The sequence below is a fragment of the Balearica regulorum genome, chromosome 2 (assembly GCF_011004875.1).
Source record: "Balearica regulorum gibbericeps isolate bBalReg1 chromosome 2, bBalReg1.pri, whole genome shotgun sequence".
NCBI lineage: Eukaryota > Metazoa > Chordata > Aves > Gruiformes > Gruidae > Balearica > Balearica regulorum.
In genome coordinates this window covers 156,859,469-156,884,778 of record NC_046185.1, presented here as the reverse complement: position 1 = coordinate 156,884,778, position 25,310 = coordinate 156,859,469, and the positions used below count along the sequence as shown (strand labels likewise).

The window sequence follows — 25,310 nt, the reverse complement described above, 5'->3', positions numbered from 1 at the left end:
CTTTATGTGTAATTGTTAAAAAAATATCTGGGGTAAAGAAAGACTTCCAGAAGATACTGGCAATGGAAAGTATGCAAAAAAAATCTATAGAACTAGCCACGCATTTTCTGTAGAGAGCATAAGAGTAGGAGGATAGTGTAGGAGAAGCCAAGAACACTACGAGGTACTTCTGATATTGTCAGAGAAACCTATAAGGAAAGAGGCCCTTTAATTAAAAGTAGACTAAATCAAGTATGCTTCGCTTTTTAAATTGATGAGGGGGAAAAGCAAGAATAGAAAAATGCGTGATTAGAAAGTGATTGAAAACTGTCTTACATTGAGGAAAGAGTCACTTGGAAGATTTGAATATGCCAGTTAGAGCCTTTAAGAAACTAGTTAGTAAGCTTACTGAACTTTTGTCAATTATTTTTGAAAAGTCATTGCATACAGAGGAGTTAAGAAACACAAGAAAGGTGTCTATTTTTGAGGGAATTAAAAATGTCTGTGCATAAAAATGGCACACTGATAATTGGAGTATTATATAAATACTTAAATAAAAGCATTAATAGGGAAGAGACCACACTGCACAGACTTGATGTCTCAAAAAAACCCCCAAAAGATCCAAATCATTATATGAAATGGATTCACAATTTTAATGATTATATGTGGGGGTACATTATAGTTGGAAAAGTAATTTCCATTGGTTGGAGATAAGCATTCTTCAGTAGTTTGAAAACTAAATGAAGGACTAAAAACCAATAGTAACAAGAAGTAACAGTGTAGTGAATTTAAAGGAATTAGTACTAAAAGTGCAAACTGCCATTTGAAGAGAACTTTAAAATATGTTTGTAAGTTCCTATCTTTGTAGATAGGCTTCAGTGTGTTCAGTGCATTTTTATTTAACAGTGAAGCTCATTTGAAGGCAGTGGTAACATTTCTGTAGAGCTGTGCAAAATAAATATTCTCACTCGGTTTATATTGCCATAGTGTATCGCAAGTCAGTGAATTATAACAATTTAAAGTCTAACCACTAGAAATAGCTAACATTTCTAAACTACCAAATTACTTAATAACAAAATTATATTTCTAAGTGGTATTTATCAAGAAATATGACTTATTTTTCTGTCCAGATTTGATGTTGGGATAATTTGACCCTAATATGTCAATTATTTAGATGAGTATTATTTGTATTAGTTATGCTGTAAGCACTAGCAGAGAAATGGCTTCCCATATCTTGTGAATTCTCTGTCAAGAGCGCAGCGTGACAAATTGTTTATCCCTAAATTGTGTTAAAAATTATAATTATGCTTTGACTTTCTGTTTTTTCCTCATTATCTTCCATCTGTTTTGGATTTGGGGTAACCTCAAAAATTGATTCTATGGAATAAAATGCCTTAAAATACACTGGAAAAAAGGCATGCATATTTAAATGAGTAGGATAAATTATTGACATTCAGTTTCATAGCAGATTGGTAAGTATTTCTGTACAGACATGTTTTTAAAGTTCTCTTTCTTTGGTTACTGCAATCTTTCAGTTTCTTTTATAGTGTTTTCTTTATAATTCCCTTACAGGTAATTGGACTGCTAAGATTAATTAACTATTAATTAAGTATTTACCCTTTTTCCTCTCAAGGTATTGGGTTTCCTCAGTAGCAATTTATGAACATTTCATGGTCTTTATGATGAGTTCAGAGTTCATTATCTATTAAGTTAATGTTATTAAAATACCCAATTGGCAAATACAATGTTCCAGAACTATTATTGGCCACTGTCAAGAGTTTGTCATTATAAACAGATAATTATTCTGGTTTCTAAACTATGCCACGAAGACTAATGTGAAGAACCAAGACATAATTTTTTTTTCCCTTCTTCCTTCCTCACAGTTTTTTCTCTCTCCGTTTGATGTGTTTCATGATTTATTTAGTTGATTGGCTTCTGTTCCTGTCCCTTGTAAAGGCTATGTCTATACTGTCTTTGTGTACTGTGACAGGGAATGCCCTGGCACCATTTAGAGCAGATATACTGTGACCACACCACATTGCTTTTGGCTCATGGAGTGTTTCTTTGGCCCTGACATATTCTTTGTTTGTTTTATATGTGCGTGTGGTTCTTCAGTTTGAAGCGCCAAAAATAATACAGCCCACAGCAATGCTATTCTTGAAACCTGAAGCTAGAGGCATGATAGTTTGCCATCGGGCACGGTGTGAAGGCATCTAAGGACACATAGCATGCTGGAACAGTGTTCGAGTGCCCTTGGGAGAAAGAGCCAGTCCTGGCATGGTTTACATCCACGTTCTCTATCAGGAGCAAACTAACCTTTTGGCCATGGGTTGCCTTTTTGCCAGGAGGAACAAGTTGGCTTTCTCCAGATTGGAGCCCAAGAATGCGTTAGTTTGGGAATGAAACCAAGAGTGACCATAGTCCACAGGGTAGAGGTATCTCAACTTTTGTGGAGATGAAGCTGATGGAAAGACTGTTAGCTAGGATAAAACTGATATGCTATAATTGGAGGATTTGTGTTATTTTCAAATAGAGCAAAACTGAAACTATCAGTTTTGTCAGTCAGAAAGCTGTTTTACAACATTGGTGACACAAGAAAATGTCTTTTTTTCATAAATAGGTGCAAAGACCCTCATCTTTTTTAATTGGCTTTCAAGTGGGATGGTCCAGTACTAGGTCCCTAAATGGTCATAAACATTTTCCCCATATTTGTTCTGTGGACTCACTTTTGTTAGATTCTAATTTAATGTAAGTGCAGCAAAGTCAGATCATCTAAGAGAAACGAGCAGATCCCAAGCCTATATAGAGTAGACTCTGTCAGTCCTGTTAGCTTTGTGCGGACTGACATTAATCAGCATTGATGGGATAGCATGCCAGAAGAGAATTACCCAGTATGAAAGATTACTGTAAAATGATGAGATTTTCTGGTCCCACAGTTGATGTGGAGTCGCTAGCAGTTGTAGATTGAGTATGTGACCCTCTCAGTTTGACATTTAGTCCTAGGAGGGGGATTTCTTCTCCAAATATCACTCTATGAAATTTTTCCAGTCAATCTCTGAGAATAGTTAAAGTTAAGGGCCTCTCCCATCCATAAATCTGTTTTTGTTGCCTTAGTTCTTCTGCGGTTCTCTTTTTAGGCCGTCTGCTTTAACAGAAAACAATTTCTAGAAGCACTGATTAAAGCAAAGATGAGAATGAGCAATTTGAACAGGTAGAGAATAATCACAAGAGAGTATAAATAAGAAAATGAGCAATTTGAACAGGTAGGGAATAATCACACATGTCTATAAATAAGAATATGCAATGCAGTGGGAAGAAAAAAAAAAGAAAATTCTTACAGTATTGCTTATATGAAGCTCAGAAACTTGTTAGAAAAAAATCTGTCACTATTTATAGTACCTTTGATGAAAATTTACATTTTCCTAGTATTTTGCATGTTGCAACTAAATAGTAATGGATAAACAAAACTAGTAAGCCATAATAATGATTAGGAGATAAGATGACTCTGGATTTTTAACTAGATAATCCTTTTGTTTAACTTTACATGAGCAGAAGTATTGTAGCACCTGATATTTCTTTGACTGAAATGAAAGCTTAGAAATGTTTTTCTGCTCTGTTGGTTTCTTATCCTTTGTCAAGCCATTTCCCTAAAATATCTGTCTTTTTGTTACTGGAGAGTAGGTTTATCTGAAACCAATTGTTTGAAGTAAAACATGCTCCTGTTACACGGAAGAATGCAGTGATTGCTTGAGATCACTTTTAACCAGTGTTACTGGCTCCTTTTCCACATCTTTACATCATCCTCATGTATGTTTTAAATGTGACCACGTGAAGCAAATAGTGTTATTAAGATCAACTCTTCCGAATCAGGTACATTTTAATCAAACCTGGGTTGGTTGTACTGTAGGTGGAACAGGTCAATATTGAAAGAGGATTTTACCAGCTGGGAAAGGATGAGGAAGAACTGTAGAGTGAAGTGGGTTTCTTTCCATGCCATGCAGTGTAATAGCAGTTCGTAATTATGCAAGGCTAAGCAAAAGTGTGGAATACAAGGTCCTATGATAAGAAGCAGGATACTGCTTCCTCAGCAGGCCACGTAGCTGCTTCTAGTGACAGCCTGTCTACTGAGTGTTCACCTCTGAGAAAACTGAATTCAGTTTGTATTGGGTTGGCTTAATTATAGATATATGCATCACAGAAAACAAACGCAGAAACACATCACCAGGTGATGACAGGGTAGAGAATTCTTAGTTTTAAATACCTCTTTATGTGTTTTCTGTTATAGTCAAGGACAAGGCACTTCTATCTGACTCCCACTAAGTCAATCTCCTTTTCCATTTCTTTTACTTTCCTTTTTCCCATGATAAACTTCAGTTGCTTCTTTTAGCCCAAAACCAATGTTTTGTTTCTGTTTTCATAACACTATTTTTATGTTAAACCAAGAGAATGAACCAAGTCTGGAGTTTTAAACATTGTAAATCCTTAATCATAGTTCATTCTGGGTGAAAAAAGTATCTTCTGTGCTTTTTCAGCAATTTTTGATCAATTTGGTTAAAACCCGTTCTATTCATAAAAACAAAGCAATCTAAACCAAATAATTTGACTCCCTAATAACAAAATCGTTAGTAAAAGTACTATTTTGGTCATATATAGAAACTCTGCATTATGTGTGCATAACTGTCAGTTACAAGCATAGCAATACTTTGCATAGAAATATGATGGACACCAAAACATTTCACTTATTTGATACATTATTTTTTTATACTGATGGCTTTCAGTGAGGTTAAATGATGCGTTCAGGTTGAAATTTGTGGGCATTTTCAAAAGTTCAGATATATGTTGTGAAGTAATAAAAAGAACACTGAAAATTGTGTATATGCAGGAAAGTACAGGGAATCTAACCAGGTTTTGCATTGTAACCGATACACAATTTTGCTTGTAAATTTGTGCTGAGACTGACCAATGAGGTAATATCCAGGAAGGTAATAAGGATTTTTAACATCCAGATTGACAAAAATGTTGAAGAGAGTGCGGAACTAAGCTAAACACTCGTATTTTAGAAGACTCTTAAGAGGAAATGACAGATTGTTGTTGATTGCACAAGGAATGTTCACAATGGCATATCTTCATTAAATTTCACCTGTGTTACCTGTAGATAGCTACTTTTGTCATAAAGCTTTTAACTTTTTGTTTATATGGTATTTAATCTTAATTTTGTTCATGAGTTCATCATGATTTTCTGTTTTGGATATTATGTAACTTTAATATTGCTGGTATTAGTCCATTTTAAGAGCTGTTTTTAGACATTTTTGACTAAGGAGGGTGGAAGGATGACAGGAAAAAATTGTAAACTTTTATTGGAAAAAGGGTATAAAGGACCTAGCTGCATATGCTCTGAGTAGTAGTAGAATTAATTAAAATTTCTGAATTAGTAGATTTGGTTAAGGTGCCATCTTGAGTTTATAATGCATATTAATAATTACTCTTATTCCATCCATCTCTTTCCTTCTTCAATTTGTGTAACAATTCTATTTAATCACGTTAATTAAACTGATTAAAGGAATACATAGAAAGAAGTACAGATACATTAAGCAGTGTTGTTTGTGGTTTGTTAGGGATAATTGTTCCTTCAGCTTGGTGCTGAGCCACTGTCCTGCCATGTGATAAAGAACATTGCTGCCTGAAGCGCTGGGTCTGCTTCTCAGTGCTCGCTGTCATAAGACTAATTCAGTGCCTAGTGTAGAAAACTCTTCACCATGGGACTGACAGAGATTCCTCCAGCCTTGCCACTTTTTTTTCCTGCTTCATGCTGACTACATGGAATGGAAAGGATGCTGTAGGCAGCTGTGCAACTGTTACACCTGTAGGGGTTTAGCATAAAAGGTTATTTTGTTGAGGACTGGAGCTTGAGGTGAGGCTAGAGTTTTTGTGTATTTGCTTTGATCAGAAATACTAATGCATACAAATCTAGCTCCTGCAGTTCATTCTGCAAAAAATAAACAGATAAGTGCTCAGATGTTCTGACAAATTTTGTTTGATTAATTTTCCTTATCTAATAATGCTTCTTTTGAGAATGATGTTACATTGTATTGGTAGTGAGGCAGGTTTTTTTATCTCAAAGGTCAATGTTCTTCATTGATTCAGTACGTGAAGCCAACTCATTTAAACTCTCCTTACTGTATGTTACTATAAAAATTGTAATATTCAATGTTTAATACTTTTCAGAGATAATACATGTAAACTGTGAACTCTCCAGTGTAAACATTGAGAAGGAAAGTGGAGAAGTGTAGCTGACTTGAAAATCACTCTCCACATTTTCATTTTAATAAATATTCTCATGTACTCCGTACTTCTATTAATATTTGTGTTGCAGTTACGTAAGTTTACACAGAAAAATACATAACAGGCTATCTTTATTTCTAATTACTAAAAGCAAACCAATTTACTTTTTATGTCACAACCAGTATTGATTTTTGCTTGAATCATAACATCTTTATAATATTTGAAAGTGAAACTTCTAGCTTATGTTTGGTTTCTTTGCTGTAAATAAATGTGGCTTTCTATTAGAAGTAAAAGATGAAAATGAGTGTGACATGGCCATTTAACAGGGGTTATCTGGCCTGAAGTGCTCATCAAGGATTTCTCTGTAATCAGTGGAGAATGATCTCCAAAGCACTATTCATACCACCTATTTTAGGTTGCAGTCTCATATTCCCATTCATGTAAACAATATCATCACCAAAAGCAGCAGCCCTGCCCTGTTGGCTTTTCCAGCCCTTGTGCTGTTCCCTCGCTGGTAATTAGGTGAACTTTTCTGTGACAGTCTGATGATTTTGAAAGTCAACCAAGTTAAAACTAATCTGACCAAAAAAAAAAAAAATGTTGTTACTTTTAACCCAGATAAGAATGGAAATTAAATTAGATAGAAAGCTCTGAAAAACTGAATCATGAAAGCACTTGAATGTATATTTTTTAAAGCATATTTTGAATTGAGACGCTCAGTATGAGCTGACTAAGTATTTCATTTGCAAGGTATTAGCCAGGATGTTATATTCCGAGTCATGTATTAGTTGTTTGTCTCTTCAGGACATCCACAGAAAAGTGCTGGATGGAACAGTGGCTCTGCATATACACAAGCAATTTTACATATGCATGGCATGCCACTGAATGATTAGTGCTCCTGGTTGCCACTATTGCTCAGTGCACATACGTGTACATTGCCCGCAGTATCACATACAACTTTTTAGGTTTGAAAAATGGGAGTAGAGCTATTTTTTTAGGTAAGTTCCTCCTTAAGGTGGTGGTGGTAGTCCTGAAAGGGAGATTTTGTGGATAAGGATTGAATAGCTCAGTACCTTAATTACTCGCTTTTCGTGGTCATATTGTTGGGTTACACAATCTTAAGTGTATAGTGAAGTTGTATAACTGAGAATTTAAATTACTAAAACAAGGAATTACCTGAGTTAAAATTGATGTGGTTTTGACAGAAATGACCCAGGTGATTAACACTGTAGGAAACTGCGAGGTGCCTGGGGTATCTAAAGCATGCACAAACATGATGACTCCTTAGCTTAGTTTTAGTAGCAGAAGAAGAAAGATCAGGCATATCTGAGTTTTGTTGAACTGCTGGATCTCACTGTTTCACTATCAAGTTTATGCATTCTTTTTGTTTTATAAAAACAGCTCACAAAATTAGATTCCATATTCATGCAAATGCTGTATTTCTAGACTGTGAAGGAGAGATGAAACACATTTTAAAAACATTTCCTACTTAGATAGTGTATGTGTCTTCAAAACGAATGTTGCAGATACTGATGTCAGTGGGAAAAGAAAATTCATAATTTCTCTATAATTCAGTTTCTCTGTGTCCCCCACTTGGAGTTTTGGACTGCACAAAATGTGGATCATATAACCAGTGTTTCATTGCACAGGGAACTGCTCTGTCAGTGCCTGTGTGGTCTGTGCAGCGTGCTGTCGGTATGTGAAGTGCAGTGGAAATCAAATGCAGCCTGTTCATATACACGCATCTCTCTTTGCAAAGTGTAAATAGAGAGGAAAAATGTTATGCTTTGGTTGTCTTTATCTTAGTGAATTTAATCCAGAATCGAAAATTCAGAAACTGTAAACATACCAAAAGTATCTTATAAAAACGTGTGCTGCTACGTCCCCACTGTAAACCGTTCTACTTTCTGTGTGTCTGTATTGTCTTCAGCTCTCAGACCAGCTCTGTTTCTGGCAAGCAGGGAATATATATTTCAAATGTATTGTTTTGAAATACAAATACCCATAATATTTAGCCTATGTTTTGTGAAAGTTGATTTGTACCACACTGCTACATCTGGTGGGAGCAGGCAGCCTATGCTTCTGAGTTGAGACCTTGAGATACAACTGTGAGCACAAATCTTCACCTGGCTCTCCACAAGGATAACTAGTGGATTCCTGAGATTTGAGCCTGGGTGTTTTGAGTTTTTATGCTGTGTAGCTGTATTTGTTAAAACAAACAAACAAATAAATAAATCACAGCCATCCCTTCCATTTTTACTTGCAGTATGACCAAGTGACCTAATCTTTGCAAATTAAAAAAGAGTCTTAAAAGAAGTGCGTGGGCCTTCTATTAAATTGTTGTCATACCCTAAATCTAAAGCAAAATGCATCATTTCTCACCAGAGGTAGGAACACGATATAAAACTCAGAATAGATTTTTGGCTGCTTTCCTTCCATTTTAGGTATTATTCCTTAAGGTCTGTCCCTGAATCTAGGACATTTTAATGTACCTGTAGGTAACATTTAAAATTAATGGCAGTCTTTCAGCTGAGTTTAATGGGATCTGCTGTATTTTATCAGATCTCGATTGTGAGATGGGCTATGCATACCAGGAGATCTTAAGACCTCTGTTTCTCCCTGGATGAATTGCTTAGCAGATCATCTGCTGCTGCCGGCAGACTGCTACTTCCCTTCCTGTCGTGAAGGGCGGAGGCATCCAGCATAGACAGAGATAATTGATCAGACCAAGATTACAGTGTTTGCCACTAAAATTAGCATCTACCTACACTTGTCACGCTGTCGTATTTTATAAAAGGCAGCTATTTCCTATATGTATTTTACTTTAGTCTTTTACAGAGATGCTTGCTGTAGCATTTTTTTAGTATTTTCCTTGTGATGAGTTCAGGTGGCTGAAACTGCAAGTCCTTATGAGTTCAGAAAACTGAGATTTTTTTTTTAAATACTTGTGTTGACTTTCCACCTTAAGTAACCTTCCTTCCTTCTTTGGCCAGCTTTGTTTTTCGGGTCACAACACAGCTGCACCCATGTAAACCATTTGCTGCATTTCGGTAGACCACAGTTGCCTTCAGGAGGACTCTTTGGGGGCAGAGTTTGCTATTTATGTGCATTATTTTGTGGCCATGTATATTAAGCTCTTTGGGACAGGATTTGGCTTTGTGGTGTGTCTTGCAGAGCACCAAGCAAAAGCGTTGTGAGCTGTGTGACAGCTGTAGGCAAAACGTTCACCATCCGATCCCCTGGAAGTGCCAACTACTCTTGTATCTGTTTTGCTCCCATGATGATCTCAGCTTTAGAGTCTGCTTCCTCCACACCCCTTCAATGAAACCAAACCTTTCTTGAGTTTTAAGGTGTATTGTGAAGCACATGTATTAGATTTAAGTTTTGAATATAGCTGAACTAGCGCTGAACGCTAGCTAGTTTCAGAATTTTCTTTTGAAGTTTTAGGTGTGAATTGCTCATATGCTGACAGACTTTGTGCTTCTATGTCTTCTGTATATTGGGCAGGCAAGTGGTTTAGAGGTGCATTAGGGTACTCCTGTGGTCCAGTTTTGTTTAGCAAAGGGAGGTGGCAAGATCAGTTGTCACTTAGTAGTGGCATGAGTTACAGGAGCTTTTGCATTGTGTTGCTCTGAAGGAGAAAGACTCTGGAAGGGCACGTTCCAGGTTTCCCTGCATATCATTCCTCGCCTGTCATTGCAACGTGGCTCAGGTGGGGCATGCAGCAGATGGCTGTGTGGCTCCAGGATGCAGTGAGGCCTGTTCGGGTCCATACCTCCAGCTATTCTGACCCCTTGGGCTGTCCCTGTGGTGTCTGAGAGATGGTCAAGGTTTTAGGATGGGTAACAAGAATAAGGTATATAAACAGAAGAATATGATGATATTTTATTGCTGTTTAATTTGAAAAGACCTGACTACGGTTTATCTGCAGTGCCAAATAAGTTTAAAATTGTTGTTTCACATTTTTCTGAATGGTATTTTGTATACAAAATACAGATGAGCATGCACACACACATACAATCCACAAATCTATTAATGATTATCCTCTGTCATTCTCCTGTAATTTTTTTCTTTTGTGTCAGACAGGTGTGCACATCTATTAGCTATGTGCATATGTGCAACCTGATTCTGTTGGTAGTATGTTGTTTCTGAAGGTCAGCACATTTACATGTGCATTTGATGGTATGACAATGCTGAGGTTTAAGTGTGGTAATGAACTTACATGGTACAGATTCTTCTCCTTTGCTTTCCAAGTGGTGTTGCAGTAACTGAAAACATGCTTTAATAGGCTCTTAGACGTTGATTACAAAAACTATAATTTTGCTAGATTTGCTAGATTCTTCTATGCTGATGTCAAGGAGGTTTGCACTGCCAGTTTATAAATGGAGAAAATACTGACCTATAAATACTGTAATAACGAGCAGCAGTTAGTTGCTTCTGTGTCCTGCAGACGGGCAGCCTCATTTGGTGAGATTTGGAATTTAACATGCGGATTATCAGGCCAAACCTCCTTTTTTCATCAGGCAGACCTTCATTTTATATAGTAGGGATTAGCACAGTTAAATTGTATTTTGAAATGGTTGTTTCAGCCCCCTATCTGATTAGAGCTGGTTTGCTGATTTAGGGGATTTTGTCTCCATGCCTTATTCCCACCCATCTGAAAGTGTATTTGTTTTATTTCTCGTGGCTGGCTACATAATAGCAGTATAGGGATTGTTTTACACTTCCCAATCTGTCGATATGGAGGACTGGGCAAGAGCATAACAAACCAGTATTGCTTCAACTCTCTATCTCCAAGGTAAGGCTAATCAGCTTTTGTTGAAAATGGCAATCAGGGATTGCTTTATCTCTCTTCCTTGTTTTTTAACTTCTTGGTGCCAGATGCTTCAGTGCATGCAGTGCCAGGAAAAGACTTGCACTCCCTGGATTAGTAGCGTCACTTTTGCACAAAGACATTTCAGTAGTTTTCCCCAATCCAGTAATGAGTCTGATGTCGTAGTTAGGACTTCAAACATCATGCTTTCTGTCTCCAGCCTGGAGTTTAACTTATTTTGTGTTTCCAGCATCTTTCACATGTTGTGACAGTTTTTCACATTTCATTATTAAAGAACTTTAACTACCTTTTCTGGTTCAAATCCTGTGCCTTAATAGCTGCTTAGTTTAGCTGCCGTCCTTCTGGCTGAAAAGAAACAAGATAGGATTTCATCCAGACCCTGCCAGTGTTGTTTTATAGTCTTTGTGAATATCTACCCACGTCCACTTCACAGGTTTTAATATAAGTAAAAATTCAGGGGGAGGGGGCACTTTTCTAACAGCAATTCTAGTCTTTGAACTACAAACAATCTCTCTACATGTGTGTGCTTTCCTATGAAAGCTGATAGCATTTTACTTTAAACATGGAAAACATAGCCCTTGTGGATCTCCAGACTGCACAATCTGAACATTGACTAAAGTGTTCTTCAAAAGGCCACTGGGGATTTTTTAGTCCTGATCTACAGCTGGAGAAAATGAGGAGATTGTTTAGTTGGTGGCAGTCCTTTCGCTCTGGTTGAGAACACAGACTGGATTTGAGAAACGGGAGATTCTGAGCCTTGTGCTCCTTTTCACTAGTGCACACCCTGCTGCAGTTGAAATAGGCAGATTAAAGCTCTTAGCTGATTAGTGTTGCTTTAAGGCTTTTTGGTTGGTGTTATGTATCGTTCTGTTCAGAGATGAGAGTGAGAATCACAAAATTTGCAGCATGCATTCAAGAGTTTTGTTAGACTGTGTTTCTGCAACTATGGATGATGCCATGCAAAATATGTGGTTTCTTCAGCAGGATGCACTGAAGATAATGGCACTGGGTTAATACTTGTGATTTCTGTTCTCAAACCTATAGCAGCCTACTCTGTAACTGTTGAGAAGTCACTTCCTTGCTCAATGCCTGATTTGTTCTGTCAGTAAAATGGGAAGAATGATAGTTAGTACCTATGATATGTATTTTGAGACCTATTAAAGACTTGAAGTAATTGCAGAAGACATGCAACCTGATGAGGAGGTTGTCAGTACAGAGTTAAAATGGAAATTTGTTGAAAAAATGATAAACTTTGCAAATGTTGACAAAGATAATTTGCACTTTAAAAAGCTAGTTGTGCTTGCATAAATATGTGCATATGTGCACACACACACGAAACACATGTAACGAGTATACAAACAAATGAGTTGTTTTCCCAATTTCACACAGTTTTAAAGCTTCAGTACTTTATGCTTCAGCATACTAATACTGTTCACTGGCACTCTGAAAGTGACGTAAAAGATTTGAGTCTACCTGTTTAAGCCCTCCTTGGAATTTGGAGAACTTGGAAAACTCATTTGTAGTGTTTAAGATCACTTGAACAGGTTCTCATGTTGAGTTTTGGTTTCTACAGAAGCAGAGAGGGATCAGGTTGGGCAGGGTGATACAGAACTGAATTGATGTGTCTATCATCTGAGTTATTGCTTGGCCCTCAATCCTTTTTGATATCAAGTGTAAGATTGATATATATTAGCTTGGATCACAGACTTGCACAGAATTTTGTTCTTTCTCTATTAATTTCCTTTATTATTACTTACTTTTTATGCAGTGGTATCATGCACAAACCAACCAGACTTGGACCATGTTGTGGTAGGCATTGTAAAATACAGTAAATGGCAGCATCAGCCTCTAAGAGTTTTTACCCCCACCAAACACCCCAAGATCCTGCAAACATGCAGCATTTATGTAAATGCCTCTGATACCAGGCAGAAATTTTTAAATTTCCTGTGTTGCTCTGATTATTTTATAATTTACTACACAAATAAATGCTTCTACCCAATCAGAAATTTACTATGTGATTATATGCATTTAGTTTCCTTTAGAGCAAAAGAAAAAGGTTAGATTAGGGTAAACCAGTTCTCAGCAACAGCTTGAGAGAGAATGCAGAATTGGAAAAGACCTTTATGCATCCAAAACAACAAGACGTTTGAAAGTCACATGTCTTCAGAGCGAAGGGTTGATGGGAGGGTTGACGACTAGAGTGGTCTTCATCCCTTATTGTAAGTTTATAGCTTCTATTGCATTAAAAGTTCCTGTCAGCCATGTTATAAAAAATATCTGAACTCATGTAACTTATTTTTTTATGTAATCCTACTGCTTTGAAATAAATTTTCCTCAAGTTTGGTCCTGATAATAAATAGTAATATTTTTTGTGAAGATGTTTGTGATGACAGTCACAAAATAATCATGGATGCTGGAATTCATTATTAAGCATGACATAGAAGATACTATAGCTGACAGCTTTGTCTTAAAGTAAGCAAATTATAGATTTCTCTCCTAGGAGACGGGTAAAGACAGATTACCTGGAGAAACCAAAAAAGGAAGAGAAATTCAATTAGCCCTGTAAACGTGAGAGAGGTATAACTAGAAAAATATGTCCACAAAACAATTGGTTTCAAGTCAATTCACTTATCTGCTGATTGCATGCCATTGCAGCTCTCTTCACTTCTCTGTGTGCAGTGACTCATAGATATGTTCTTGGAATTCTGCTAAAAAAATTTCTGAAGTGTAACAATCTTCAAACAGGTCGTCTTTATTTGAGGGAAGATCATTTTATGTTGTTTACTCCAAGTTAATATTTGGTGTTGGTCTAGAAGTAAATTATACTGGGTAGAGGTCAACATTACACAACAGAATCTCACGTCTACGCATAGTTTAGGCTATATATGTTTTGTTCTCACCAGTGCAGTTCATCATAGTGTGATCATTGTTGTTATCTCAAGAAGAGGAGAAAAAACACTTAGTACTATAATTCTAGCTGTTGGGTTTTGATATGTGATGCGTAAATTCCACGTTTTATAAATGTGTTGTACTCACAAGCATCACATAAATACATTGGTACATCTCCAGGCTCATTCTATAGTATGTATGCTATAGGAAGTATTACAGAACTGCAAGTTTCAATTAATTTAAAGAAGTTTCTTTAGGGGCTCAAATGGATATGGAAGCTTAGCAGAGAGATGCCCAGGCAGTGCGCGTGTTAGTTTTGGGGTCTGATAATTTTTTTTTGGTAGATGATTACTGTGCTAATACTCATGTAGGTGTGTACATGACAACTTCAAGGGGAAGAAAAGATGATTTGGAGTAAAGGGGGAAATTGTATAAATTTGGAGGGTTTAAAAACAACCTAAAACTTAGACTGTGTATTATTTTAAATCATTTGAAAAAGAGTATTTTTTTGCTGATACTTTTTACGGCTTAACACTTAAAGACTTTTTTTGCTTTGTGTGCAGGTATATGTCTCGAGTCCATGGTATGCATCCAAAAGAAACCACACGTCAGCTGAGTTTAGCAGTCAAGGATGGTCTTATTGTTGAAACCCTGACGGTGGGGTGTAAAGGGTCAAAAGCTGGTATTGAACAAGAAGGATATTGGTTGCCAGGAGATGAGATTGTGAGTATAAAATCTTTGAGAAAATAAATCACAACTTCTGGTATCTTAGCATGAAACTTGTTTTAATTTCTGTTTGAAGTTATTTATAGATGCTGTGTTGGTGCTTGTGAACAGGGAAGTAATGCACTCAAACTTTTTTAACCTTTTCTATTCCATAGAAGCTCTTTCTTCTCGAATTCTGAGTTTTCTGCTATGAAACACTGGTAAAATCCTTTGCTCAGTCATCCCTCACTTTTGTGTAATATTCTCTTCTACAGCTGTACAGGAAGACAGTAAATATTATTGGTATTACTTGAAATCCTCAGACGTCCTCAAATCCCAAAGATGGTATCTTTAAAAAAAAAAACAACACCCAAGAATTTTTGATTAATCTTGCTTTAATCTGAATCTGACGAAGGAAGAACTCCTCCCTTTCAAAACTGCAACAAGAAATTGTAAATTTATGCACAAACATACATGAAAAGATGTGTTCTACAGATATTTGTGAACACCAGGGCATTCAGTTAGGAAGGGTTTTCTTAGCAAATTAGTTACAGGCATCCGGATGTTGTTCCACTGGATCTGTAAAATAAATATTTAAATCAAGTTAAAACAGGTTGAAAGTCATGTGAAGGGAAGAAAAGCATGTTTTCTCTGTCCCTCCATAGCTGAGATGGAATGCACTCGCAAAGTTAACTGAGAATAGTCCCATAGACTAGGAAGAAGCTTGCACAATTGCTTTGCCTTGTTCAGAAGCCCAGTCTCTATTTACGAGACCATGTTTTCATAATTAAAAAAAGAGTTTGGCAAAACTTTAAAATACTTGAACTAGGAACTGTTGCTTTGGAATTGCATTAAATACTGGTAAAATGGACAGCATTGTGTCAGACATAGATAATAATTTCAATTTTGAGGAAAAACAAAAACGCTACAGGAAAATAAATTCTAAACACCACTGAAATACTCATTGCACTGTTGCAGGCATCAGTAAGATCCTGAAAGTGAAGCAACAGATTATTTTTTGTTTTAAAGTGAGAGAAATAGGAAGTGGAAACAAGCAGTATCCATAACAGAAAATATTATGGTTAAAATTATCCCAGTTACACTAATTTAAAGTATTAAAGTATTAAAATTTACTTATTTTTAATGTACTTTATTATATATACATAAAATTTAATGTATTTAATGTACATTATGTCACTGTTAAGATGCTCATTCTAATTTTGTTAGAAAGCCTCATGGGTGCCTTTAAAGGATATATAGCTTTGTTTTTACTATTCTCCCTGGGAGTAAACATTTCAAAATTCCAGCTTAGCTCTTCTGGTATTTCTTAAGTCAGTTTTATCTGTTTAAAGGTGATGTTAGCTGTGTAGACTCAACATGACATAAAGTCTGAGATCTGTAGTTATGTCAAATATTCACTATGTTTGTTTCCTCTATTGCTAGGAGGGAGAAAAAAAAAAAAGAAAATGCCTCACAACAGCCATTTCTTAAATGGTCATTTAAAAAATGTTCCTGCTACTTATTAGCAACATTTGTCTAACAAAACTTGTAAGATAACAAACATGTAAATTCCCAGTGAGTCATAAGAATTATGTAATTATTTTATCTCAGAATGAAAAGAGTTGTCTTTGACTTGACTGAGGATGCTGCTTAAGTCACATTATGAATAGCCCTTTGGTTAGAAATATTGACTGTATTTTCGGCATGACTGCTAATCACTGATGCATTGTGCTGTGTCCATATGTCTGATGGCCATCTCAGTTGTTCAGAACACCAGTGCGCACTTGACTTAACAGTTTTATGTGAAAATAGGAATCAGCTTCTGATCCAGGCCATGTATCAACAGTACCCAACCTTCAACTTCTTGATCCTAATACTGAATCAAAATGCTGCAGGCAGATGAAGCAAAACACATTGACTTGGTATAAAGTCATTCTCTTTGTTCTTTTATTCAAAAAATTTTAATGAGTAACAAAGTGTCATTGTCATCACTTGACATCAGATCAAGTATTTTCCATTCTCCAACAATTGATGCAAAACCATGAAGTTTGGTATGTTCTCTACATTGGACACACTGGATAGTTTTACAGATGCTTTGTCTGCACTTGATCAAGATGCAGTTTGTAGTTCTTTGTAATTCAGTACTGCTCAGATCTGATACTAATGACTGCTGAACCGTGAGCTCAAGTTACGTTTCAGTGAGGACAAACACACAGAGGTGTTTGTGAGATCCACTTGTAGGAGATAGACCTCTATGAAATAGGGCTATTAACGTTGGAACAGGGATTTCAGTCTCATCAAACAGACAGACCCTTGACCCATTTACCAACATCGGTTTGACTGGTACTACAGGAACTTGGAAAGCTTATCATGTGAAACAGAAGGACTGGAGAACTGATCTGCCACCTATTGGCATCAGTACAAGAATGCCCCTGATTTTAGCTTGTTTTCCGGCACCACAGTGGAAGTCAGTAAGGGCCAGCTGTTTCAAGGAGTTAGCAAAGGGACACATTCCTGTTGTCCCTCCCCCCATTTTTTATTTGAGTATTTGCTTGGTGTTTCTTTACATTTTTGAAGTTTTGGGTCTAAGTCTTAGCATTTTAAATCCATATTCAAGTAAATAAATTACTAGCCTGGGCCACAGAACTGCTGAGCACCTGTATCTGTTACTTATATAGGTGCCTGACTAGATGCTGCCACAAGGCCTGAAAGTACTGGTTTTAATGATGACTGCGGACAGATTGCTGAATGGTAACAGTAATTGAAAGTATACAGATTATGCAAACAAAGTTCTATTTGCAAAAGATTCATTAGCTAATCTGTGGTGCTTGTTTATGTGTTTCCAAACATTTGGCCTATCCAATAGGTGGATGTAATGACAGAGGGACAGGACAAGGCATAATGGCTTTAAACTGAAAGAGGGTAGATTTAGGTTAGATATTAGGAAGAAATTCTTTACTGTGCGGGTAATGAGGCACTGGAACAGGTTGCCCAGAGAAGGTGTTGATGCCCCCTCCCTGGAAGTGTTCAAGGCCAGGTTGGATGGGGCTTTGGGCAACCTGGTGTAGTAGAGGGTGTCCCTGCCTATGGCAGAGAGGTTGGAACTAGATCCTTTAAGGATGTTTAAGGCCCTTTCCAACTCAAATCATTCCATGATTCTATGATGTATGCAGTAAGGACACGATCTCTGATAGGGTTACCCCTAGCCTTCAGAGGAATGTGTTAAAAATATTATACTACTTTGCCATCATTGTTTTATCAGCATGTGGTAAAAAAGAATGAAGCAAAATCTCATATATTTAGAGATATTATACAAAAGAACAAGCTGAGGTCTGGGAGGCCCTTCCAAAAGGGACAGCTCATGTGAACATGAATATTCTGAAAAACTGAGAAAATGAATGATCAGATTTAAGAGAGTATAAAATTGTTCTCTTTTTCTCTCAGATATATGTGGGAGAAATACTTTTATATAAGTTACTAAATTTAAAATATGGAGTCACTTGCCAAATGTACTGTATTCAAACTGATATTTAAGGGTTGGTAGCTATACAAGAACTTTGCTGCAAATATTATACCTCTGGGGCTTGTACAGGTATTCATTTTGTTTGCTCATTTGCCATCTATACAGATGTGTTGCTCGTTTTCAAAATGTGTTCTCATCTTACAGGCTTTCTCATCTTGCAGATGATTAATGCATTTGACACAAAGTAAATGAGAGAAGAAATTATTTTCCATTGTTATCCAGGATTTTAGTTAGGAATTTTGCGTTTTCACTCTTTGTCGATGCCATTATTATGCAATTCAACAAAATCTCTGCAGCTTCTTGCCTTGCAAGGGAAATGTCAGTCCTGAAATCTGGTAATGGAAGTTTACTTTTCCTTTCTAAAAGCTTGATTTCTATTTCTCACAGAACTTATGGAATTTGGAAGTGTTATTTATTATCAACATAAAAGAAATTATCTCCTTGCTCTTCAGGTTTAGAAAAAAAATTGCAAATCAGTGTTGTTAAGTATGTTTTCAATGGAGCCAATAAAATAGAAGGGAAATGTAGTTATTGAAGAAAAGAATCATGATTCTCCTTACCTATGCATTTCTATTTTCAGTTATGCCATGATTTTTATGTACTTTTATTCGTGTAAAATAGTGCTCAGTCTAATCCCAGTGAAAGAAATCAAATTGAAGCACCAATGTCATGTAGATTTAGCAGGGGTTAGATACAGTTCTTAGAGTTAGTTTGTCTTACTCATTTACATATTTTGTGATTTTTCTACAGACAGTGTGCACAGAGCTATTTTGAGCATGTACTGTGATAATTCTTCTCCACATGATTAAAGTCATAAAACTGCACTGACCCAGAGAGAGGCATTATGAATGTGTAATATCAATTTACATGTGCTCATAAAGCCAAACAATTTTGTGCTCTTCTAAAATGGAGATGTGTTTGTAACACGGGTTCATTGTTTGCATCTGAATGCAACATACCTCATAGCACTGCAGTGGTTTAAAGTTGGTTCATAGTGGCCAAATTCTCTAATGAGATGTGAAGTGTCAGGCTTCACACTTAGTTAAGGCACTTGGAGCTATTTTTTCACTGACAAAATGCATACAAGGTGATTATGTTTTCAAGAAGTCACTCTTACAGAGTTCTGTTTTCTAATCACTTAATTGATTGCTTATAGAAAGAGCCAGCATCTCTTCTGGCTAGTTAAGTCTGACTTTGGGGTTTAGTTACAGACATTTTCTTGTGCATTTGGTCCTCTCCATATCTAAATTATCGCCTCTCCAATTCTTCCTTCTAAAGATTTTTCAGTTTAGTGGAGAGCGTGTTACCTGGAGGGGCAGTTTGCTTGCTTTCCTCTTTTCAGAAAACATTAGAACTAGAATGTGCTTTTTCCCAACACACCCATGTATTCATAACTTGCTAACTCATACTGGGGAATTTCTGATATTTTATATCTAGAAAGTACTGGTGCTTGATCAAAGTGACTCCATATACTTTCAAGTCTGCCTAAATAATCCATCTCTTCACTCTGTCTGCTTTTCCATCATTTTAACCTTCGTTGTAATCCACTGCCAGCACTGTGAGCTTTGAAGGTGACTTTGTTAACCTTAGTAACCTTAGGCACACACCTAGTGATTATTGCGATTTGATGTATTGCAGCTTCAATTTTGCTAGGATCAATCTATGAGAAAGGAGTATTTTGACTGTTGTTTGTGTTAATCTAAATTGCTTTAGATTGAGCAAAAGCTGAGTTTCTTACTTGCCATGCTTAATTGCTTTTTTAATTATATTGGTTTTTCCATGCTAGGTCAGTATTGGTAGCCAGAAGATGTCTTGTGAACTGGCTATGTCATCTCGAGTCTCTATAAATACAAAGATAATTCTAAGAAGCTTAAGAATGGTCACTGTGAGGGTTTGAATCTTTTTTGTACATAAAATACACTTTAAATTAAAAAAACCCCAAACATCAGAAACCCAAACCAAAACCAACCTACATAGCTACCAGTTATTGCTAGCAAGCTAGGGGCTTCTAATTATCTGGGTTGAGGAATGGTTTTAATGTGCAGTTAAGAGCAGAAGGATAATATGAAACAGCAATAGTGACAGCCAGTGCCTTCATCATGAAAGTTCTTACAACTAGAGAGCACAGAGAGGAAGAACATGTCACACCAAATGAAGAAAAATTTCCTTCAGTGTTTAAAAAATTCTCCATTTGTCTTACTCATCTGTATTGCCTTTAAACTGAAGTCCTCTGTGAATTCACAGATCCAAAGCCAAATGTAGCCCAAGCCATAAAAGTTACTATTGTAACAAACTGAGGATTTTCCAGGCTGGAACGTTCCAGACAGATTCCTAATTATTGTGAAAGTACCAGTGTTCTTTACATTTGGTGATTCACTGATGCAAAGAGTTAATGAATGATCCTATGGGAGAAAAAAGCTCAGACTGACTTCCATCTCTTATTCCACACCTCAGGGAAAGTATGAGGAGACTTTGATGGTCAGGCCACATAACAGTCTGGTCACACAAGAGCACTCAAGGAAAATGAGCTTCTGGAACTCTTTGAATCCTTCTTTTCTGTCTTTCCATCCTCTAAGGTCCTATCATCCAGAGCTTATTTTGCCAAGAGACTTCCACCATATCAATCCACTGTGTACTAAAAGCGAAGGATTTTTCTTCCAAATTATCATCACAAAGTGCACTAGTGTAAAATTCTGCTTGTTAATGAACCAAAAATTAGGGTCCACTGGTGTAATATCGTGCTGTGGATTTGTGAAAGTTCAGAAAAGCAAATACTTTCAAATCTTCAATCAAAGCAGAGACTATTTTGTCTGTGAGAAACAAATTAGAATTCTAAACTCCCACCTCATGGATGAGAAATTCTTGCTGTATTAAAGCCAAGACCCTCCTTTGTCTTTCCATTAAGCCTATTAGCATGCAGCTTATGAGAATGGCCTCACTGTTCCAGTGACTCTTCCTGTCTCCAGATGGGTTAAGAATCATGAACAATTCTCTGCATTCCTTTTCCAATCCTGTTTTTCTGTTCAGGAGTATTTCTTCCCTCTCCTCTGCTCATACTTTTTTTTTTTCATCCCCTAAAAAAAGAAGCTCACACTGTTCAGAGGATCTTCATATTACCAAAGATTACACTAGTAGAGTCCATCTTATTGCATACCTAAGAGATGATGCTTCTTTCAAACTGGTAAAACAACCTCATCAGCATCTTCACTTGCCTCTCCCAGCTTTGCCAACTTCACTTTTAAAAAATCAGTCAATGTAATGCTGTATTCTGAGGCTTTCACTCGCTGTTCTGGAGTTGAGATACTGATGATGTAGTTCACAGATGTCACAAAATGTTTTTTCTGATTGAAAGGGTGTTTTGAAGAATGATAATTTACTTACAGTCTTGAAGTAAACTAGTCAAACTAGTTTGTATAAAGCTTCCATCGTGGAACTTAAATTACGCGAATGGACTAGATGACATAGATCAGTCCATCTTGAGTTTGTTCTAAAATTATGCGTCTTGTTTTTTTCCCACCTCTTTTGTGCCAACCCTGACCTAGTAGTGTTTTTATTAACTTTGTGGGTTCAAAATGCTCTGCATCTGTGCAACTGTTTTGAATCTTTTATTATTATGTTATGCTAGTCACTGATTGAAACTTCATTGAAGCTGATGGTCTTATGAATGTTCATGCTTCATTCACAATACATGCAGCCTTCATGCTTTTATATCACTGACAGCTGAAACAATACCAGCCACACCTAAAGCACAGGGACATGGACAAGAAGTTGGAGATTTAAGCGAAGTGTGTAGGAGGTTCTGCTGTTGGTTCAGATAAAATGTTTCTGTGTGTGCAGAAACATCAACCTAGAAAAACACTACAAAACTCCATGGAGAAGATAAGGCCAGAAAAGCAATGTAAACATATTTTAAGAAAGAAAAGGGGAGGGAGACCCCTTTTGTGTGCAGTTCTTCTTGGAGCAAGACTTGGAACTACAAGCAAAGAGGTGGTTTCTTTCTGGTCTGGATTCATTCTCTTTCTAGGGGAACAAAACCTTCACATGCATAATGCGGAAATAAAAGGCATTGCACCTAATAAATACTTCACTCCATCACTGATTTATATCCCTAATGAAAATAGCCTACAAACTTTCTCTTGGCTCAACCTAAGTAAAAAATGGTGACATTAATAGCAGAAGCAAATCCAGTTTCTGAGGAGATAAGTTGAAATTTTCTATTAACCTTGAACTCACTTGGAACATGAAGAAAGAAAAAAATATTTTCATTTGAAACTATTTTCTGTTTCTAATATCCTGGAGGAGAATACTTGTATTGTCTCAGCACAAATAATGTAAACTACTGCTACCCAAACATGATCTTCTTGGGCGGGAAACTGAGATTTATTCATTGCTTCAGGAATACAGCTCATAGGCTGAGAAGATAAGCGTGACAGGGGTTTTAGCAGTCATTTTGGCTGCTGGCATGCTACTACACTTGTTGAAAAAACTTCAGTTCTTCTTTAGCTCTGGGAGCTAGAGACTGCCTCTATACTTTGGCGCCTATCACCCTGAATTGTCCAGAGCATAACTACAAGATAGGAGAGGGAATAAAAATCTACCTGTCCTGGCAGGCATCCAGAGAAGACATTGGTGGTTTCTGCCAGAAACAGAAGACTTCTAAGACAAACTGGCAATAAATTAATTAGACAAACTTAGGTTTGCAGATTAAACTCAATGAAAGAAAGCCAAAAGTGTTCAGAGAGGCTGTGGAATTCACTGCAGAACCCGAGTCGGCTGGCATCAGTGCATCAGAAGAGGAAGCAGTTATCAGTGAAGAAAATGGAAATGGATTATCACAAGGCTATAAATATGCCTGTGTTTAATATGCACTACGGAGAAGGAGATTTTGGTCTGTCTCCCGACTGATAGTTTTGTGTTGGTTCTGTTTAGAATAAAACTGATTTCTAAAATGAGAGAAATTTAAAAAAATGTTAAAAAAAAAGTTAATTGCCAAGATTATGAAAATCTTGCACTAAATAAATTGAAGTACTTGAAATTAAGCAGGATATCTAGGTAGTTGTGAGGACATATGAACTTATAATTGCTTTGGATTTCTTTGTGATAAAATATGAATAATGAATACCTACAAAATGTCCTACAGAGTCAGTTCATGGAAATCCATTTTCAAGATGAAGCCCAGGTCATCAAAGGAAACGATCTATAAAGGCAACTGATTTGCAACGGACAGATTATCCTGTCTGTAAAAGCACACATCATTGTAGATACCTGCTGTGGTCATTTTCTAGAAAAAGAAGAAGAAGATAAAGTGAAACGATTTTCATAAAGGAATTCTAGGTGCTGAAGTCTTTGTGGCTTTGAAGGAGAGATGGATGCTTGTTTATTCACTGAGCACTTTTGATGAGCAAAAGCAGTAAGAAAAAAATAGATGGAAAACAGGAGGCAATGTATCTAGTAAATACAAATATACAAGGAATTACTGGGGAGAATATAAGCTTATTTTGATGCTGAATTTACTCTAACGCATTGCTCTAACATTAAATGTAAAACATGGGATGATCTAAGAAACTTTGTTGTTGTAAAGCTATCATCCTGATCAAGTATGGATCCTGTACAGCAATGATAAAAGGGAAATACTTTATTAAACAGCTAGCTAACCATTTACCTGCTGCAAAGATGGAGAAGTCCTCTGAGCCATTAAGGAATTTATCATGCCTTCCTCAGTTCTGAGCCTAACCTGTCGTTCTGTTCAAAAGATAAAAGCAGATTCAGTGGGCTACTGAAGGCAAGTTTACAGGAGGATTCATGCTCGCTAAGGAATAGATGGAGCCAGGGATGTTGTGGCATGAAGAGAAGGCTGACCCAAAGGGCAGGAGGAGGACTGCCCTCACAGCAGACTGGGACCTCTGGTGAGAAACATGCACAGTGTCCCCACTGTGTTTGAAAAAATACTGGGAATGGTGTTCCATGACACATTATGTTTGTTCGACCCAGGTAGTATTTGATGCGTGCTAGTGTCTGAGTGAAAACCAATACATCTGCCAGAGACCCATGATAAGCTGAAAATTTCTTACTAGCTACTGTACCCAACGAGATATAGCCTGATTAAAAAAGAGCCCAGTGTGCACGTACAAGGTGCACGTGCTAGTCTTCCTCTGAAAAAAAAAGGAGTAAGGCTTCAATCTGTCCAGCTCTACAGATAAACAACCACATTCTGTAAAACTCCTCTAATTACAGAGCAGTTGCTTGGAAGTTCCAAGAGCATTGCAAAAGCAGTGGATAGATGGGCAAGGAGGGACATTTCAAAGCTGAGCACAGCTGGCATTTCCACAGTTCTTAAGGGCTCTTACAGCTGTTCTTGTCTGAACTTGTTTCAGATGGCCTTTTGAATGGGGTGCAGAGTTGGATATTTACACTTTGCAAGAAGTATAGGTGAACAGACAAATAAGTGTGCAGTAGCTGTTTACAGCAAATGTATAAGAAAGAAGTATTTCTTTCAGGTTTTATATTGGAGGACAGGAGTGAACACAGGTAGTGCGTCCCCACAGTGATTTGTTATATTCATGACTCTTAAAGACTGCAAAATGCACTGCAGAGTTTTAACAATTACCTATATAAAGCTCATGTCTAATCGAGAAAGCATTGATGGGAACAGATGCTGCCTGAAAAAGACAGAAAGGAACTGATTGATTAAGAACGTGTTTAGAAAGAAATAGGTGCTGCTTTGTTTAATGTGAATGGGGGCACAGATTCCTGCGGCATACTCTGAGACCTCTTAAGGAGAGGACTCGGATACCAGAGAAGAGTGATGGTATGGTAGATACACCCATGCTAGAATGCACTACCAGCACTTGTTATTATAATAAAGGCTTTTCATTTACAGCAGAAAGTTTGAAACATGAAGGATTAAGTACTGAAGACAGGAATTACTTCCCAACACCAGATGATGATGGATGCAGGTTGCAAAACCTAAAGCAAAATGAAAGATGTGAAAAAAAGTAATGTGTAGTTCTTGTGGGAGGTATTTCTTTCAATGTATCTGTGTACTTGATATGGACTCGTAGTCAACTTTGTTGGGTTCCAGTGAAGAGTTACTGAAAG

General features: G+C 36.9%; 1 protein-coding gene and 1 long non-coding RNA gene across 8 annotated transcripts in view; both read left to right on the top strand.

The window, feature by feature from the left end:
* ZMYND11 (zinc finger MYND-type containing 11) overlaps positions 1-25,310 on the top strand; it is a 108,412-nt gene that overhangs the window by 48,813 nt on the left and 34,289 nt on the right. For all 7 annotated transcript variants that reach the window (XM_075746597.1, XM_075746595.1, XM_075746600.1 and 4 more), the window contains one exon: positions 14,548-14,707. In XM_075746597.1, coding sequence (XP_075602712.1) covers positions 14,548-14,707 — 160 coding nt within the window. The remainder of the gene's footprint in view (positions 1-14,547; positions 14,708-25,310) is intronic.
* On the top strand, positions 23,989-25,189 carry LOC142600619 (uncharacterized). Its single transcript, XR_012834210.1, has 2 exons — positions 23,989-24,118; positions 25,093-25,189. It is a non-coding gene; the product is annotated as an uncharacterized LOC142600619 (long non-coding RNA).